At 42.1% G+C, this 19,354-nt stretch overlaps 1 protein-coding gene and 1 long non-coding RNA gene across 11 annotated transcripts in view; one reads left to right on the forward strand and one right to left on the reverse strand.

The window, feature by feature from the left end:
- Nucleotides 1-1,817: 1,817 nt before the first annotated feature.
- LOC125963104 (uncharacterized) lies at nt 1,818-5,219 on the reverse strand. Its single transcript, XR_007474919.1, has 2 exons — nt 5,068-5,219; nt 1,818-3,387 (listed from the first exon to the last, which is right to left on the reverse strand). It is a non-coding gene; the product is annotated as an uncharacterized LOC125963104 (long non-coding RNA).
- A 103-nt stretch (nt 5,220-5,322) lies between these two features.
- UBR4 (ubiquitin protein ligase E3 component n-recognin 4) overlaps nt 5,323-19,354 on the forward strand; it is a 127,950-nt gene continuing 113,918 nt past the window's right edge. For all 10 annotated transcript variants that reach the window (XM_033433099.2, XM_033433101.2, XM_033433102.2 and 7 more), the window contains exons 1-9: nt 5,323-5,559; nt 12,485-12,582; nt 13,823-13,926; nt 14,699-14,828; nt 14,942-15,081; nt 15,588-15,690; nt 15,808-15,949; nt 16,106-16,230; nt 19,165-19,289. In XM_033433099.2, the coding sequence (XP_033288990.2) occupies nt 5,384-5,559; nt 12,485-12,582; nt 13,823-13,926; nt 14,699-14,828; nt 14,942-15,081; nt 15,588-15,690; nt 15,808-15,949; nt 16,106-16,230; nt 19,165-19,289 (1,143 nt within the window). In that variant the 5' untranslated portion in view covers nt 5,323-5,383. The remainder of the gene's footprint in view (nt 5,560-12,484; nt 12,583-13,822; nt 13,927-14,698; nt 14,829-14,941; nt 15,082-15,587; nt 15,691-15,807; nt 15,950-16,105; nt 16,231-19,164; nt 19,290-19,354) is intronic.

The following is a 19,354-nucleotide window of genomic DNA, read 5'->3' on the forward strand; positions in this document are numbered from 1 at the left end:
CTGTGAAAAAGCCTGGAAAATAAGTCAAAGTGCTATTATAAGTTTGCTTGGTTATTATGGACTTAGAATAGGGGGTGTGATACCCTATGCATGTTTTTTATCATAGATATATATCTGCAAGAGAGACCAGAATATTCACTTCCGCTGATCAGGACAGCCCTTCGTCATGCCCCAATAGTGCTAATACATACAGTATAACCATTGGATTCCACTCTTCCTAGACTTTATGTACACTATTTTCTTTCTGTTAAGTGCCTGCCATATGTCATTATACTCATGATATACTAACCATGTTTTCCTAATCACAAAGTATTTACAATATTTTTAACTTTTTATTTTGATACAGTTTCAGACTTAGAGAAAGATTACACGAAGAGTACTAAGAATTCTGATACCCTTCACTCGGATTCCCCAGATGTTAACATTTTCCACCTATTTGCTTTATCCTCCCATCTCTCAATGTAGCTTTGCAATAGAGTACATAAACCAGCATGCATTGTTTTTTTAAAATTGAAGTATAGTTAATTTACAATGTTTCAGATGTACAGCAAAGTGACTCAGTTATTTTTATACCTGTATATATATACATATATATATACTTTTTCAGATTCTTTTCCATTATAGTTTTACGAGATACTGAATATAGTTCCCTGTGCTATATAGTAAATCTTTATCTATTTTATCCACCACATTGATCTTTAAACCATACAGTTCAGCTACAGCTGCTTAATTTTCTTTCATTATATTTCCTGTAACGTGACTATATCATTTCTTGCTTTCTTTTAAAATTTTAGTTCCTTGCCCAGCCACTTGGGCTTAGAAGAGAACTAGTATTTTAAGTCCCTCAGGTAATAATTTATAAAAGTTACCATTTTTTAGTTTCTATCTTATTTTCTGGGCCAAAGTATTAGAAGCTTATGTTTCATCTAGAAGTCTTTTTTACTCCCCTACTTATCCTGTTTCTTTCGTTATCTAAATTTAGAATGTGGATGCCATTCCAAATCTTTTAAAAATATTTATTTATTATTATTATTTTTAAAATTTATTTATCTATTTGGTTGTGCCGGGTATTAGTTGCGACCGCAGGCTTCTTAGTTGCGGCATGCATGCGGACTCTAGTTCCCTGACCAGGGATCGAACCCAGGCCCCCTGAATCAGGATCGCGGAGTCTTAACCACTGCCCCGCCAGGGAAGTCCCCATTCTAAATCTTTGTAGCAATACAAGAACAAACCTCCAATACTGAAATTAATATGGTATTTATAATGGAAGGTCATTGCCCTAGAATGCATTCTTCAAATCTATAAGCCAGAAATATTTAAAATATACCAAAAAAAAAAAAATGTTTAGGTACAGGTGCAAATCTCCCTGTGATAGTCTGCATTTGCCTTTTTTACTCTCTTTCGTACAGCTGCAGCAGATGGAGGGGGATGGAGGAGAGCAGGGTCATTTGATCTTTTATTATTTTCTGAAGCCTCTCCAAGAGAACCTTTGCAGATTAATTTTGTCCTTTGAGTAAAATAAAATTAATGTCCTAAGAGCCACTATAAAATGCCTGGTCTCCAGCCTTCTTAGGGTTCTGTTTCTGTATCTTGTAATATGACGATAGTTACTGTGTTACGGAAAGGTTTTTTTTCCTTTTCATCTTTCATCCTTTTTATGTTTAAGGAAACTGCTCTTTTATTAACCCCTGATATAAGACACTAAAGGAAAATCCCTACTGTTACCACTGAAGCCATGTTTTCCTCCAAGACTGGCCTTGACTTGACTGAATTTTATTTCTAAAGTAAAATAGCTCTTTTCTTACGAAGAGTCTAGATTGAACACCAGGTACCAATTTATTTATCAGCATTACACCGGGAATAAAAGGCGCTCCTCCAAACCATGGGGGAGAATTTCAGGGCTTTCAGGATTTTCAAAACGTCTTCACAGTTCTTGTGAACACTTTTTTTTTTTGCGGTACGCGGGCCCCTCACAGCCACAGCCTCTCCCGCTGCGGAGCACAGGCTCCGGACGCGCAGGCTCAGCGGCCATGGCTCACGGGCCCAGTCGCTCCGCGGCACGTGGGATCCTCCCAGACCGGGGCACGAACCTGCGTCCCCTGCATCAGCAGGCGGACCCTCAACCACTGCGCCACCAGGAAAGCCCCTTGTGAACATTTTCTGATTTGGGTGCACTGTGAGCCACAGGGCTTGGAGCTCGAAGTCATCCTCCGAGAACTCACACACAAGAGGGCCCTCAAGGCATGCATACCTTTCTTTAAGTCAAACTGCTTTTCCCTCTTAGATCTGGAACCCAGATCATTTTTTATCGGCAAAAATATAGACATTATCCTGTGGATAAAAGTTCACATTCTTTCCGTTCAGAGTAATGATTGTAAACTTGATCAAAGAACTCGGGAGGAGAATGGATGCATAGAGTAAGCAGAGTTTTTTTTTTCATTTCATTCAAGTTGATGTAGTACATCATTATACCGCATAGTAAGAGCATTGTTGTAAAGAATATTAAATAAGTAGCACTCAGCAAAACAAGACAATAAGGGAAGGCTAGGATGTGGAGTTTCGGAGAGTTGATATTTCCTAAATTGAAGTTAGAGAAGTCCAGGAAATTGATAATTCTTAGGATAGTCTTATAGGAATGTGTGCCTTTAAGGAGTTTTTTTTTTAAAATTCTTTTCCATTATGTTTTATTACAGGATATTGAATATAGTTCCCTGTGCTATACAGACCTTGTTGTTCATCCATTCTATATATAACAGTTTGCATCTGCTAATTCCATCCCTCCCCCATACACCCTCTCCCTTGGCAACCACAAATCTGTTCTCTATGTCTGTGAGTCTGTTTCTACTTTGTGGATAAGTTCATTTACGTAATATTTTAGATTCCACATACAAGTGATATCATATGGTATTTGGCTTTCTTTCTGACTTCCTTCACTTAGTATGATAATTTCTCGGTCCATCCATGTTGCTGCAAATGGCATTATTTCATTCTTTTTTATGGCTGAGTAGTATTCCATTGTATAAAGAAGTTTTATTATTTTCAATTTTATTTATTTATTTATTTTTGGTTGTGTTGGGTCTTCGTTGCTGCATGCTGGCTTTCTCTAGTTGGCGTTGAGCGGGGGCTACTCTTTGTTGCGGTGCGCGGGCTTCTCATTGTGGTGGCTTATCTTGTTGTGGAGCATGGGCTCTAGGTGCGTGGGCTTCAGTAGCTGTGGCTCGCAGGCTCAGTAGTTGTGGCTCACAGGCTCTAGAGCGCAGGCTCAGTAGTTGTGGTGCACGGGCTTAGTTGCTCCGTGGCATGTGGGATCTTCCTGGACCAGGGCTCGAACCCATGTCCCATGCATTGGCAGGTGGATTCTTAACCACTGCGCCTCCAAGGAAGTTCCTATAAAGAAGTTTTTAACAAAGAATTAGAAAATATAAAGAACAACCAAACAGAATTGAAGAATACAATAACTGAAATGAAAAATACACTGGAAGGAGTCAATAGTAGACTAAATGAGGCAGAAGAACAGATCAGTGAGCTGGAAGACAGAGTAGTGGAAATCACTGCTGCTGAAGAGAAAAATGAAAAAAAACTGAAAAGAAATGACGACAGTTTAAGAGACCTCTGGGACAACACCAAGTGTGCTAATGTTTGCATTATAGGGGTCCCAGGAGGAGAAGAGAGAGAGAAAGGGCCTGAGAAAATATTTGAAGAGATAATAGCTGAAAAGGTCCCTAACCTGGGAAAGGAAACAGTCACCCAAGTCCAGAAGTGCAGAGAGTCCCATACAGGATTAACCCACAGAGGAACACACCAAGACACACTGTAACCAAAATGGCAAAAATTAAAGATAAAGAGAGAATATTAAAAGAAACAAATAACATACAAGGGAACTCCCATAAGGCTATCAGCTGATTTTTCAGCAGAAACTCTGCAAGCCAGAAGGGAGTGGCACAATACTTAAAAGTAATGAAGGAGAAAAATCTATGACTACTAAGCATACTCTACCCAGCAAGGTTCTCATTCAGATGTTTTTTTTCAGGATTTTATTTTATTTTCTCCAGGTCTTACTGAGATATAGACCCACAGCACTGGGTAAATGTAAGGCGTACAGCATAACGATTTGACTTAAAATCACCATAAAGGGATTATCACAGTAAGTTTAGTGGACATCCATTATCTCATATAGATACAAAATGAAAGAAAAAATGTTTTTCCTTGTGATGAGAACTCTTAGGATTTATTCTCTTAAGAACTTTCATATATAACATACAGCAGTGTTAACTACATTTATCATTCTGAACTGATTCGGATTTGATGGAGAATCAAAAGCTTTCCAGACAAGCAAAAGCTAAAAGAATTCAGCACCATCACATCAGACCAGCTTTACAAAAAATGCTAAAGGAACTTCTCTAGGCGGAAAAGAAAAGCCCACAACCAGAAACAAGAAAATTACCGGATGAAAAGTTTACATTCTTTCTTTGCTAGTAGAAAAAGGGGGGAATGGAACGTTACCTGGCAAATAGCAAAGAGCGATGCAAACACGAGCTGGTAACATTACTAATGATGGTAATCAAAACATAAAAGGAGGGCTTCCTTGGTGGCGCAGTGGTTGAGAGTCCGCCTGCCGATGCAGGGGACACAGGTTCGTGCCCCGGTCCGAGAAGATCCCACATGCCACGGAGCGGCTGGGCCCGTGAGCCATGGCCGCTGAGGCTGCGCGTCCGGAGCCTGTGCTCCGCAACGGGAGAGGCCACAACTGTGAGAGGCCCGCGTACAGAAACAAACAAACAAACAAAAAACATAAAAAGGATTTCAGCGCGAAGAAAGGACTGGCGATTACACTAATAGCGAGAGGCGGTGTCAGAAGGAGAAAGAGTTTTGCAACCTGAAGCGCTATACTGTAACTGTTGGGAGTGGGCGGGGGGGGTCATCAGGGAAGTGAAGCAGGTGACCGTGATTAGGCTTCGACGGCCTCTTCTCGTCCTTAGCTTTCTTGAGCCGGGGCCATTATATTCGCCGATACAGGTGTACTTCGCTGCCTTGGTCTAGTTAACTGAAACCAAATCCCAAACTCACCTCTCCGGAGCGCCCGAAAGCCACAGACCTCCCATTTCCGGGAACGACTTCCAGCCCGCTGGCGCGGAGCTTAACGCTCCCGCCCTCACCCGAAGGACTACGTCCTGCGCAGGCGCAACTCCTCGTCCCCGTCCCCACGCCGCGCCACGCTCCCCCTGCGAGAGCAGAGGGAGGCTGTCCTCGCGCGTCGCGTACTTTGGCTGGCGACTGCGTCGCGCAGTCTGACGCGCCTATTGCGTCACTTCCGCCCCCTCCCGGGAGGAGGCGCTGGGCCGGTGGCAAGCCCCCGGAGGGAGCTGCACTAGTACGACGGAAGATGGCGACGAGCGGCGGCGAAGAGGCGGCGGCTGCGGCGCCGACGCCCGGGGCCCCGGCAACGGAGGCAGACACGACCCCGGGCTGGGAGGTGGCGGTGCGGCCCCTGCTATCCGCGTCCTATTCCGCCTTCGAGATGAAGGAGTTGCCGCAGCTGGTGGCCTCAGTCATCGAGAGGTACCGGGCGGCGTCCCCGGTGGGGCGGGAACCGGGAGGGGGAGGGGAGGTCGTGCCAGAGGATCTGGACCCTCTGCCCGGCTACCTCCTGAGGCTCTGAGACCGCGGCCCTGGCCCCGGCTTCGGGGCTCCCCGGCCCTGGGAGAGGAAAGCTTGTCTGGTGTTCTTCCGCCAACCCGGGTAAATCCTGTGCCTCAATTTCCCTCGCGAGCAAAACTTTTGAGGACGCCCTCTCGGGAGGGCGTGGCCGGGCTGGTTTCGGAGTAATTTTGAGATGCATCGACCTCGTAGGGGAATGTTCCCAGGGCTGCCCCCTATGTTAAGGTCAAAGCGCTGATGAGTTTGCATTTCTCGTCAGCGCTCTTCCCCCTAGCCTGGGCCGTAGCGGAGCCCGGGGTTTAAATTGAAGAGCTACCACATAATTTAATAACGGTCTCCCTGGTGCTGTAATTACTTGGGGGCACGTGCTGTTTCTGTGACTGAAGCCACTAGTTATCATTGATGACTTTCTTTTCAGGTTACACTTACGGTATATTGCTACCGTAACGGTCTTTGATTAAAAACATTGTAGTGTTATTCTGAGAGGTCATTTTCCCACTGAAACCGTATACTCGCCCTGTCTCTCAATAAAATATCTTTAGACTCTTACCAACGGGACTGTTTATTGGTTTGCTGTTACATGAATTTTTCTTTCTGAGATTCTTAGATTGTGAGAGTTGTGTACATACAAGGCCAGTGATATCACAGTGCCTGCCTTTTCCTGTCTTACCGTCCTCAGAGCAGTCTTTCATTAGTTTAATGGTAGACCTACCTTTAAAGCTAGTCTCATTTTCATTTTTCTAGCCAAACCTGACTTCAGCAACTTTCTGCAATTGCTAACTGGGTCATTTTAGCTTCAGGCCAACAAGAGTATACCTACGTGTTATCCAGAAGATTAGAAATTGCTATTTATTACTCAAGGGAGGCCCATGGTTTGACACATTGTCTATTATAGTGTTTATTGTTAGGTTTGTGATACTTTGGATGAGGTTTAAAAAAATAGAATATGATAATGGTTTGGTGTGGTAAGTTCACAGTTAACTTTACAGATGGATTTTCCTATCTTATTATTAAGCCGAGAAGTTTCGGAAGATGTAAACAAATATCAAAGATACTGCTCTCAAATTATGTAGTCTCTTTATAACTGTTTTAAACATTTGGATTAGTGGTATTTTTCCCGAATTACACTTGTTGTGTTCCACTTTTTAGAACATTTGCTTTTATGTTTTTATGGACATGAGCTGAGTAGGTAATAAAGTCATTTGTTGACACCCTGGCCCATACATCCAGTATTATGGGCCCACGCCTTTTAAACTGTAATAGTTAAGCAACTCCCTCCAACCTGTAGAAGGAGCCAAAACCAAATATGTCAAGGTACGTTTGAATTTTGCCAAATAAGTGATAGTGGCCCCTCTTGCACTCTGTATAGCTAAGATAATCAAGGGTTGCCTGCGTTTATAGACACTAATAAGACCTCTTTTCATGGTTTGGAAAAGAAATCCAAACTGATGGCTGTTTAGTAACACACATTTTTATTGGAAGGCAAGATCCTTGAAGTCTCTGTTCTGGTTTTTGTGGCTCAGTCAACTTTGGAAAGCCTGTTATGTGTCCTCTTCAGGCTCTCTGAGAGCAATATGATCTGAAGGTTGTGCTTATTGTCTGAGAGGTCATTTTCCCACAGAAACAGTTTTTTCTCTCTCTCCCTCCCTCCCTCTCTCAATAAAATATTTTCAGACTCTTGCAAATGGGACTGTTTATTGGTTTGCTGTTACATGGTTCTGTAATTTCCAGAAGAAATATCTGGCTTACAAGTTCTTTACAGTTAGAACAACTAAACATATCAAGTGTTCAGTTTGGTGTAGAGCAGAGGTCAGCACATTTTTTCTGTAAAGGATCAGAGTAAATTTAACCTGCAGGCCATACGGTGTGTACATTAGTCATCTCTGCCATTGTATGGCGAAAGCGGCCATACACATTACATAAATAAATGGGTGTGGCTGTGTTCCAGAATCTTATTTATGGGCACAAATGTGAATTTCGTATGATACTTACATGTCACAGAATGTTCTTTTGATTTTTTTTCTTTCCAGCCATAAAAACACATGTAAAAACCATTCTTAAATATGGGCTGTACAGAGATAGGTGACTGGCTGGATTTGACCTGCAGGCCAACCCCTGGTTTAGAGCACAAAAATTAATACCCTGCTATCAATATTCTGTTTCTCAAAAGTTTTATTTGCTTTTCCAAAAAAAAAAAAAAAGGTGTCAGAATTGTGGAATTATTTCTTGAACATCAAGTTATGACCACTGAGTATAGAACCAGGTCAGAGCCAGCACTGTACAGATGCTGTGGCGCGCTTCGCTTTGCAGGTAATCAAAGGTTTAGGTGCCTAGGCTGCTACTTTACCTCTGTGGTTGCCTCTCCCAGACAGTCCCGTGTTTCTTTCTGTGGTTATGCCTTCCATGTTTTTCTTCTTTCCCTCCGGGGACCTTCTATTTTTCTGTTGCAGTCTGCTACTCTCTGCTTCCCTTTTTTTTTTTTTAACTTTTTTTTTTTTTCTTTTTGATGTCCTGGCTCCATCACGTCAGCTCTTACTTCCTATCTGGTGGCCTGCTCATCCATTGAATTCCTCCCTTTTTTTGACCTTTGGGGACGATGACACATGCCCTGAGAGACTCCTCCGCCATTCTACTTTCTGTCTCTATTCTTTCATACTACTTTCTGCCTCTATTCTTTCATACTTTTATAGTTGGAATTGACCTTTGGGCTTGAAGAAAAGGTAGAAGAAATACTTCCTAGATCCAGACCCTGTTTTTTTTTTTTTTTTGGCAGCACCACAAGGCTTGCAGGATCTTAGTTCCCCAACCAGGGATTGAACCCGGGCTCTTGGCAGAGTATTAACCACTGGACTGCCGGGAATTCCCTGGACCCTGTTTGTTAAGTTTGACTTTGTAACCAAACTGAAACAAAGGAGGGAGTAGCATGGATAAATTGGGAAGCATACTCTCAAAAGTGTCATTAGATTTTTTTTTTTTTTTTTTTTTTTTTCCCTGTACGCGGGCCTCTCACTGTTGTGGCCTCTCCCGTTGCGGAGCACAGGCTCCGGACGCGCAGGCTCAGCGGCCATGGCTCATGGGCCCAGCTGCTCCGTGGCATGTGGGATCTTCCCGGACCGGGGCCCGAACCTGTGTCCCCTGCATCGGCAGGCGGACTCTCAACCACTGTGCCACCAGGGAAGCCCCTGTCATTAGATTTTTAAAGGAGAAGGATACCTGAGTTTACTTAAAGGGGACTTCATCTTCATTTCTACTGCTTATTGATAGCATGTCTTTTAGCAGTAAAGATTGAAAATCTTTTAAACACCATTACTTTTCTAGACCAGAAGTGAAGCTAGAACTAGCTTAACGGAGCATATGCCATATGTGGGCTTAATTGCTTAAAGTGTAATTGCTGAATGTAGCCTTATATACTACCCAATAGAGAATTCCTTTTTTTTTTAAAAAAAATATTTATTTATTTATTTGGTTGTGCCGGGTCTTAGTTGTGGCACGGTGCACCGGATCTTTTTAGTTGCCACATGCAGGATCTAGTTCCCCGACCAGGGATCTAACCTGGGCCCCCTGCATTGGGAGCGCAGAGTCTTACCACTGGACCACCAGGGAAGTCCCCAGACTTCCTTTCTTAACTCTGTGCAGGATAAGTTGGTGAGAATGGTTCTCATTGAATAATTTGACTGAGTCTTTGTAGATTAAAAAAAAAGAAAAAAAGCCCTTTTCCCCTGAGCCAGTCCTTCCTAGGCTGTCCAGCCTTTCTTAGTGATAAGCCTCCTTGAGTCCCTGCCTCCCAGCTATTTGATAAAATTTAGGCTGAGGAGGCCTACTTGGGAAGGCAGAAGCTGTTACAGCATCCCCATTAGATAATGCAGTCATTTTCTAAAAATCTCTTAAGGGAGAAAGGGGTGCACTAGTGCCATCATCAGCCGAGTTCGTGATTGACCTACAGAAAGAAAGCCAGCCACCAAATGATAAGTGTATATAGTTAGTTGTGAGATTAGGTAATGTTTCCATGTCTCAGTATTACATTCCCTGCAGGTTTGTGGAGAGTGTGAGGGACGTATGTGAAAACTTTCAGTTCTTTGGTTAACATGTATTAAGTACTCTGTGACACACAGCAGATGGTCAATAAACACATATTTTTTAAATGAATATAACTCATTAATGTATTCGTTATGCTTGTTTCATGATTCTAAGTATCTTGAAAGAAGCATAATAGATTCTATACTTGGGAATTTATGATTCTGTTGAGGGGAAAGGGCTTTGTGGAGTTTCCACAGTTCACAACAAAGATATAAATAGTAATCTAAGAGGGAGAAGGAAGGTGAATCCTTAGTCTTTTATTTTGCTACATCTGATTTTTCACTTCTTCCTAGAAAAACCCAGATATTTCCAGACCCTGGCCAGTTCTTTTTTTACTTACATGTCAAATTGGACTTCTCTGACCAAATTGGACTTCTGCTTAGCTGCTGTTTCCCTTTATGCTCTGCATTGCATTTATTTTGTATGGAATAAAACCACTTCAGATTCCTTGTCTTTTCAGCAGTGTTTGAGGCTCTGTGATACTTTTGTTGCAGTTTGTTAGGCGAAGTAGACGTTTGAGGAAAATAGCTTGACTGCCTAGAGGAGAGATATTTTTACCTTGAAATCTCCTTATTTTTCTTCCTGTCATATTTGCCTTCAATTTCTGCATTCTTCCCCTTCCTACCTAACGTCTTGCCCTTTCTTCCATTTTTCCATTTCTTTGCCTCCTTTGGTGACTTGGTGTCCGTCAGGTTCTTGGGAAATGAGGGTGGGGTAAGGAATTGTGGCGGCACATCTTCATCAGGGTACTCAAACACAGTTGTTTCTTTAGAATCAAGAGATAACAACATTGTCCTTTGGGCCACATGTCCACCTGCCTACTCTCCCCTTCAAGTCTCTCTCTTTTTTTTAAAGAAGGCACTCCGATATATTTTCTTTTTCTTTTCTTTTTCTTATTTTGGCCGCAACGTGCGGCATGCAGGGTCCCAGTTCCCCAACCAGGGATCTCACCCTCGCCCCCTGCATTGGAAGGGTGGAGTCTTAACCACTGGACCACCCGGGAAGTGCCCCACCTTTAAGTCTTTTTAAAACTAATTTCCCTAGGTTTATCCTTACTTGTCCTAAGCAAATCGTAAGTTGAGCCTCAAGACTGCTCCATTTTTTTCTATTGCCAATGTCCATCTTTCCCCAAAGTGCGTTCTTTGTTCTTGATTGGAATAAGGCAGTTGTGTATTTCTAGGGCAGGAAGTAGGGTTTGTTAAATCATAATAGGGCAGCTTTGAACCAGGTAATTAAATATGTTTACTCCTACATTTTGGATATATTTTATTATCTGAATGGGAATGAAAGCAGCAGAATAAGTTCGTTCTTTGGATAGGCAGTCTTCCTCTTAGTTTTGGTAAACCTGTTCAGTTGCAAAACGTGGGGGTAAGCAGCTCTGAAACTTTGAAATAAAGCAGAGAAGGTAAATACTTAGTAAAATGGATCAAATTACAGGGTGGGGAAACCTTAGAACAATGAATGCATAAGTGTAAGGATGGGAGTGAAGGAACAGCTGTTCGTAGGAGGTGGAAGCAGGGGGTTGGGGAGTTCTCTGCTGAATGTGATATGACCCTCACCTGTGTGATGGCTCCTGAAGCTTTGAGTGTTGCTTGATGTTTTAAGGTTTTTGTTTCCTTCTTTTTGTCCATCTGACAACTAGGGAGAAATGATCCTTGATGGGCAGGGAGGTTCTTGCACATCATAGGTGCTCCATAAATATTTTTTCTTGGTGAAGGAGATATTCCAAGATAAGGAACTGATCTTTGATAAACACCCGTTTTTCCTTGATAAATCTCCAAATAGCAAAGTGTTTGCAGTGCCAGACTCTTAAGTGTTGTTTGAGGTGATTCATCACTCACGATGGCACCTTCCAAATGTTGAGCTTGTCTTTTTGGCTCCTGTGTTGATTTGGCAAGTGGATAGAGTCCTGACTCTGTTTACGTTTCCCTTCCTAGGCTGATAGTTCTTGCTGGAGAATTAACTTACTGAGGAAACTATTTAGCCACATTGCTCTCCTTTTTCCATTTAATAAGACATTTTAGTGTTTTCTTTGCCTTCTTGTTCCGTGGGTTGCAATTAGCATCTGATTTGATAAAGAGAATGACATAAATGTATCCAGCTTTTAGACGTAGTTGGGCTCCAGATTTTCACTGAAGAGGCCATTTTCTCAGGTAAAGGTAAGGGATGTGGTTAGTAATCACTTTGTTGTGATCTAGCTGTACCCTATGGGTGTGGGGAGGGGGATGGAGGACTCTGGTACCTAAAGAATTTTGGATTTTATCACCCATCAGATGATTTCTTCCCTTGAGTTGTTGATTCTTTTTAAGTTACTGCATCATGGACTGGCCTTGTTTGGTCTTCAGAATGTGTTACTATAGTCTGTATTCCCACTAACAGTATTTTGAGTGCCCTGCTTTACCCCTCCTTTGGCCAGCTCATGGCATTATTAGCTTTGTCTTTGCCAGTCAGTAATACAGGTCAAGATGGTATCCTGTTGTGTTTTTACTTGTATTCCTTTAATTCTAAGTGAGTTTGAAAGTGTTTCCTGTTCATTAGCCTTTGCCACTTACTAAGCCTGATACCTTGAACAAGGTACTTAGTTTTAACTCTCTAAGCTTCACTTTCTCAACTTGGATATAGGGATGATAACAGTGCCTACCAAGTAGGATTGCTACAAGGATTAAGTCAGGTAATGCCTGTAAAGGGGTAGGGTATCTGGCATATAGTAAGCACTAAGTAAATGTTGGCTGAATTATTTTCTTTGCAGTGAATCAGAAATCCTGCACCACGAGAAGCAGTATGAGCCATTCTACTCATCTTTTGTTGCACTTTCCACACACTATATCACAACAGTTTGTAGCCTCAGTAAGTATTCTATTCTTGTCATTCCCTTTTAAGGGCTCATGAATAGGGAAATTGTGTGTCCTCTTGTTACGGTGTCTGAACAAGTTGTTAATGAAGTCTGTATTTTAGTTGTAACCTGTTCACTCAAGAGCGGAGACAACTGTCAGTATGATAAGGCTCTGGAAGTTCCTTTACCGAGGCCAACCACAAGGGATTTAAAAACTATTTGGTTTGGATATCTATTTCATAACCATTAAGTTAACCTTCCTTGCCTTTTTAATCAAAAGCATTTTATTGATTTTACACATGTAGTTATTAGTGTGCTAATTTTGGGGGGCAGGGTGGGTGGGATTGGGGGGTTAGGTGGATACTGACCTGGGGTTAGCAGCCACTAACCAAGGCTCTATTCCTTATTTGATTTTGGTGAGAAGTTAAATTCTCCTTTTGTGTTCTCTGGTGTGTGACTGGATTTCAACTTCAGTTCCCCATCTTTTAAACTTTTCTACCCCCAAACATGACCAAGCCCTTACTTTCCACTATTTCTGAAATTTTGCATTTTCACTTTTTTTTTCCCAATCCTAACTCATATAGTTCTGAAGAATTTGAATTATTTTACTTAAATAGTTTGCTAAGCAAGCAAAGTGAAAGGAAGTTATAGGGTTGCTGAGTAATCTTTCAGTGTCTAGTGCTGTTTAACATAGGCATTGGCTACCACTGTAAGAATCACTTTTAGATTGGAGAAACTTTGAGTAGGAAGCCCGTTGCAAAAAGGGAAAGGAGAGGTAGTGTAGTCTACTGGGTAAGAGCATGAACTTTAGAGCCAGACTTCCTGGATTTAACTCCAGCTGCGTGACTTTGGTCAAGTCATTTAACCTGTCTATGGTTTAATTTCCTTATCTGTTAAAAAAAAAAAAAAAAGAAGGGAAGGGGGGTAACAATATTATCTACCCCATAGAATTAGTTTAGGGATTAAGTCGGTTAATATATTTGAAGTGCTTGGTACTTACTGTGATGTATTTCCTATTATAATTATCTTAATTTCTAGTAAATGTGAGATAAATTGATCTAGAAGCAGTTGATGCTTATCAATGCCAAAATGCCTTTGTTTGCCTGTAGGGTTGTTGGTTCTGAATAATTATTCTCGTAGAACGATATTGGGAATGTTGGACATACAGAGCTCAATACTTATTTGGTTTATTGACTGTGAGGCTGAAGTGAGTTATAGCAGTCTGAAGTTAAGTAAAATTTATTCCTTTCTCAGTTCCCCGGAACCAACTTCAGTCTGTGGCAGCAGCCTGTAAAGTCCTGATTGAGTTTTCTCTCCTGCGTCTGGAGAATCCAGATGAGGCTTGCGCTGTGTCCCAGGTAAGAGTGATGGGCCCATTTCTGGCCCTTATTTTGTGGTAGGCTTGTGACTGACAAGTGGAATGATGGAGAAGGGATGGCATAGAGCAGGGGTTGGTAAACTTTTTCTGTAATAGGCCACATAGTAGATAATTTGCCGACCATCCAGTCCCCGTTGCAGCTGATCTCTGCCTTTGTAGTGTGAAAGCAGCCACAGACAATACGTAAATGGATGAGCATAGCTGTGGTCCAGTCAACTTTATTTACAAAAATAGGCAGTGGGCTGAGCTGGGGCTGTGGTTTACCACCCCCTGGTATAGAGGGCTGCAGAGGCTTTTTCAAGGATTGCAGAGATATGCCTGTGGGGGCCAGGCAAGTGACATAAAGTGAGGCAAGTATGCTGGTTGAGAAGGGTGCATGACCCAGCTATAAAGGGGCCAATTACTGTTTGGCTCCAGCTGACTGTTGCCCTACAGGAATGGCAGCAGAGTTGCTCTGTCTTGTAAATTATTGAGAGAGACAGGAAATCTGGATTTGTATGTTAAATCTTCCATGTTTTAAAAAGTTGGCCATAACTTCAAATTAAAACAACAACAACAACAACAACACTGAGAACAGTAAGACAAACCTGCAAGCAGATATGGTCTGAGGACCATCAGGTTGTGATCTCTGCTTTACTGTTTTTCCTAATTTGCAGTTCTTGGTATGAACCTAAATTTGGCCCTTTGCCAGCTAGAAGTCCCTAAAGAATAGACTCTTCTAAAAGGCATATTTGAATTTTTTTTTTTTCCAGAAACACTTGATTCTCCTCATCAAGGGCCTGTGCACTGGCTGTAGCCGATTAGACAGAACTGAAATCATCACATTTACAGCAATGATGAAATCGGCCAAGCTGCCACAAACAGTGAAGACACTGTCAGATGGTGAGTGTTCCTTCACCAGACTTGGTTTCTTGGCCAGTCCTCTGGCCAGCTATTTCCTCTTTTGCCTTCTAGTGGCACTCCCCTCATCCCTCTCTTGCTTTTATATTTTGTAGTGGAAGATCAGAAAGAGCTGGCTGCACCAGTAAGCCCAGAGCTGAAGCAGAAGGAGGTCCAGATGAATTTTTTGAACCAGCTGACGTCAGTTTTTAACCCTAGAACTGTAGCATCATCACCCGTAGGTCCACAGACTCCGGTGAGTTACTTCAGCCAAATGGCCTCATCCTGTGGGGTTTGTTAAGATGATAATACTAGGAAAAATAGCTAACAAATGTATTTTACATTTGTGATATAAAATGATGTACCTGCCTTTGGTACAAAGCTGAAGAATACAAACCAAAAATAAGTAACACCCCAATTCCTTCTGTTCACAGTTATTACTACTTTGAGGACCATTTTTCCAACATTTCTCAATGCAAGTAGACAAAGAGCATGTACTCCTTTCTATAAAAGGCATCACTCTATACTAGTTACAGAATATATTTATTTTAAAGCTATATATTTTCCCCCTCCTCTTGGAAAAATGACTTGTATTTTCCCCAGCGTTAGAGAGGACTTTCCACCTCATTAACTGGGGGGTCTGAAGAGTATCTGTGGAGCAGCTGTTTAGTTTGGATGGTTGGTTCTATTCTGAACTTGAGGACAGCAATCAACAGATGATAGTATCTTGATGGGCCTTTCACATCCTTTGTTTCTCTTCAGGCGGAAGGAGAAAATGATGAGCAGTCATCCACAGATCAAGCCTCTGCTATCAAAACCAAGAATGTGTTCATAGCTCAGAATGTGGCTAGTCTTCAGGAGCTTGGTGAGACTCTTAATTGTCATCAGAAAGGTGGTTTCTCTGCTTTCAGAAATTCCTTAAGTGGAAGAAAATCAAGCAGCAGAGGCCTGTTTGTAAGGTTGAGCTTTTTCATTAATTCAGGTGGCTCAGAGAAGCTACTGCGTGTGTGTTTAAACCTGCCCTATTTCCTACGCTACATCAATCGGTTTCAAGATGCAGTGTTGGCCAATTCCTTCTTCATCATGCCTGCAACAGTAGCAGATGCCACTGCTGTTCGTAATGGGTAAGGTGCCCCAGGGTGCATATGCTTTGCGTTTTAATGCTGCTCTCAAGAGAGAAACTGGTTAGTTTTTATGGCATGCCGACTTTCTTTAACTATCAGATTATAGAAGCAAGTGACTCAAAGAGACACTTTTGTTAATCTTCTCTTGTATTCCAGTTTTCATTCACTGGTGATTGATGTAACCATGGCATTGGATACCCTTTCTCTACCTGTGTTGGAACCTCTCAATCCTTCTCGTCTGCAAGATGTGACAGTCCTCAGCCTAAGTTGTTTGTATGCAGGTGAGAAGTTGTTATATCTGATCTCATTTTCTCAGCCAAGGACAGTTACACTTTCTGGAAACCATGAGATCCTTCTGAGTACTCTCTCCCCCTTTACTTAGACCCTTCCCCCAAGGATCATCTAAATATCTCATCTAGATGAAATGAGGTCTCAATAGGAATCTTGTCAATTCGCTTATTCAACTGCTGCCATTGTGTTATGTGGATATTTGATTTCATAGTGTGCACGCACGTTAAGTGTCTGCTGTTTGAAAGCAAAATTCCAAGTGCTTTTGGGATATTGAGATGAGCGGTATGTAATCCCTGCCCTCAAGGAGCCTCTACTCGAGCAATGGAAGATAGATAGGACCACAGAGTGTAATATAAAACAGGAGATGATAAAGGTGATAAGAGAAGTATAGAATATTATGGGCACACAGAGAAGGGAGAATTGAGTCTTGCTATGGGAGCAGATTTGAGGAAGGATTCATAGAACAGTGGTATCTGTTTATATTGATAGATGCAACGACTGTTATTCTTCCTGCTGCCGCAAAATCTCCTCCCTTCCTGTTGATTATGCTGCCTTGGAAGTGGGGCCTGACAACTGGTGTTTACTCTCTTTTAAGTTATTGTTACAGTGGCTTTTTAACCCAAATTACTGATCCTTGGTTTTAAATACCATAGTCCTGGTATGTCTTGGGAGACATAACAATTTTCGACGTTTACTGGGTTCTGTGAGTGAGGATATGAACAGCCTTGGAAACCTGACCTTGGGAGCACCAAGAAATTGCTGAGGTTAATCATCTCCCTACATTCTTTGAATGACTTTATTATAAACATCTGTGTGTAAACAGGAATATAAAGATAAACGCACTTTCAATTGGGGAAGGCAGTATTCACAAAGGAGTTCTGTTGATGTATCTTGCAGGGCAGGTTGGATTTCAGTTTGGCTATCCCTAGGCAGAGGCAAAAGCAGGACCAAGAGTATCCTGGAATTTGGGGGAACATTGTGTGTGTGTGTGTGTGTGTGTGTGTGTGTGTGATTAGTGGGTGTTGGACAGCTGGAAAGAAAGTACAGCCCAATCACAGAGGGCTTAGAAATGCAGTCTACGTCATTTGGACCATATCCTGTAGACAGTAGAGACCATTAAAGATTTTGAAGTGTGCTATGATCTGAGCTATACTTTAGGAGCACATTGAAGCAGTAGTACCAGGCTGGAAGATCTGCTAGGAGGAGTTTGTGGTCATTTGGGCAAGACAGGTGAAGGGCCTGAGCGAGAGCAGCAGCAGTGGGAATGGAAAGCTAAGGCAGCGTGTGAGCAGGCGCTCTCTCCAAGCCCACTTCCAGTGTTTATTCCTAGTTCTCTATCTTTGATTTTTGCATTTTTAAATTTGAGGTTTATTAATTTCAATTTTCAGGGAATTTCTTGAATATCACATGGATCTCAGTGTACTTAGTTGATCAGGATTAAAGAGTCCTTAAAAATTCTTAGTTGTGGGCTTCCCTGGTGGCGCAGTGATTGAGAGTCTGCCTGCCGATGCAGGGGACGTGGGTTCGTGCCCCGGTCCGGGAAGATCCCACATGCCGTGGAGCGGCTGAGCCTGCGTGTCCGGAGCCTGTGCTCCGCAATGGGAGAGGCCACAACAGTGAGAGGCCCGTGTAACGCAAAAAAAAAAAAAAAAAAATTCCTAGTTGTTAAGGGACTTCCCTGGCGGTCCAGCGGTTAGGACTCTGCACTCTCACTGCTGAGGGCACCTGTTCAATCCCTGGTCGGGGATCCCGCCTAAAAATTCTTAGTTGTTTAAAGAGCCCAGATTTGGATTGTTATTGAAATTTGGTCACTTGGAATTTGATTTAAAGAAAGGAATTTGGCCTTGATGTCTTTGAGAAATACTAAGTGTGGGATTGTTTTTTTCCATCATCTTAAAAATTTTAAAAATATTTTAAAATTAATAATTTCATTTTTAAAGCAGTTTTAAGTTTGCAGAAAAATTGAGCAGTTTGTACAGAGTTCCCATATACTCTCTCTCCGTTATATACAGTTTCCCTTATTGTTAACAATTGCATTAATAGGATACATTTGTTGTAATTGATGAACTAATATTGATACATTATTATTAACTGAAGTCCATAGTTTACTATGTTAGGGTTCCTTTTTTGTGTTGTACAGTTCTCTGGGTTTTGACAAATGCATAATGTCATGTAACCATCATCGTTGTGTCATAAGAATATTTTCACTGCCCTCCAAATTCCCTGTGTTCCACCTAGTGGTCCTTCTCCCCTACCCTTAACGCCAGTCCCTAGAATCCACTGATCTTTTACTGTCTCCACAGTTATCTTTTCCAGAATGTCATAGTTAGAATCAACTATGTAGTATGTAGCCTTTTCAGACAGGCTTCTTTTGCTTGCAGGGGGCGGGGGGTTTCAGGACCCCCCCTGGATACGAAAATCCACAGATGCTCGAAGTCCCTTGTATAAAATGGTGTAGTACAGTCAGCTTCAGCATCTGCAGATTCGGCATCCACCGATTCCACTAGCTGCATCTCCAGATGCGGAACTGGGGATGTGGAGGGCCAGCTGCATGCATTTAAGGGTCCTCTATGTCTTTTTGTGGCTTGGAAGCTCATCTCTTTACTGATGAGTAATATTCCTTGTATCGATATACCACAGCTTGTTCACTGATTCACCTATCAAAGGACATCTTAATTGCTTCCATTTGTTGGCAGTTATGACTAAAGCTACAGTAAATATTTGTGTACAGGTTTTTGTGTGGATGGAAGTTTTCAGCTCATTTGGGTAAATACCTAGGAGTGCGATTGTTGGATTGTATGGTAACACTGTGTTTAGTCTTGCCCTTGTGGAATTTACTTTCAGTAATCAAATCATGGAATTGCTTGTAGGTGGGCTGTGTTTTTGTGTTTCACTTTCTTGGAATGTGTGTATCTCTTTTTCAGGTGTGAGTGTGGCAACTTGCATGGCCATCCTTCACGTGGGTAGTGCCCAGCAAGTGCGGACAGGGTCCACGAGCTCCAAAGAAGACGACTATGAGAGTGATGCAGCTACAATTGTCCAAAAATGTGTAAGCTACGCCTCTGGGGACACGGAACCTTGATTATTCAAATAAGGGAATATGGCCAGTTCCAC

The sequence above is a fragment of the Orcinus orca genome, chromosome 1 (assembly GCF_937001465.1).
Source record: "Orcinus orca chromosome 1, mOrcOrc1.1, whole genome shotgun sequence".
Taxonomy (NCBI): Eukaryota; Metazoa; Chordata; class Mammalia; order Artiodactyla; family Delphinidae; genus Orcinus; species Orcinus orca.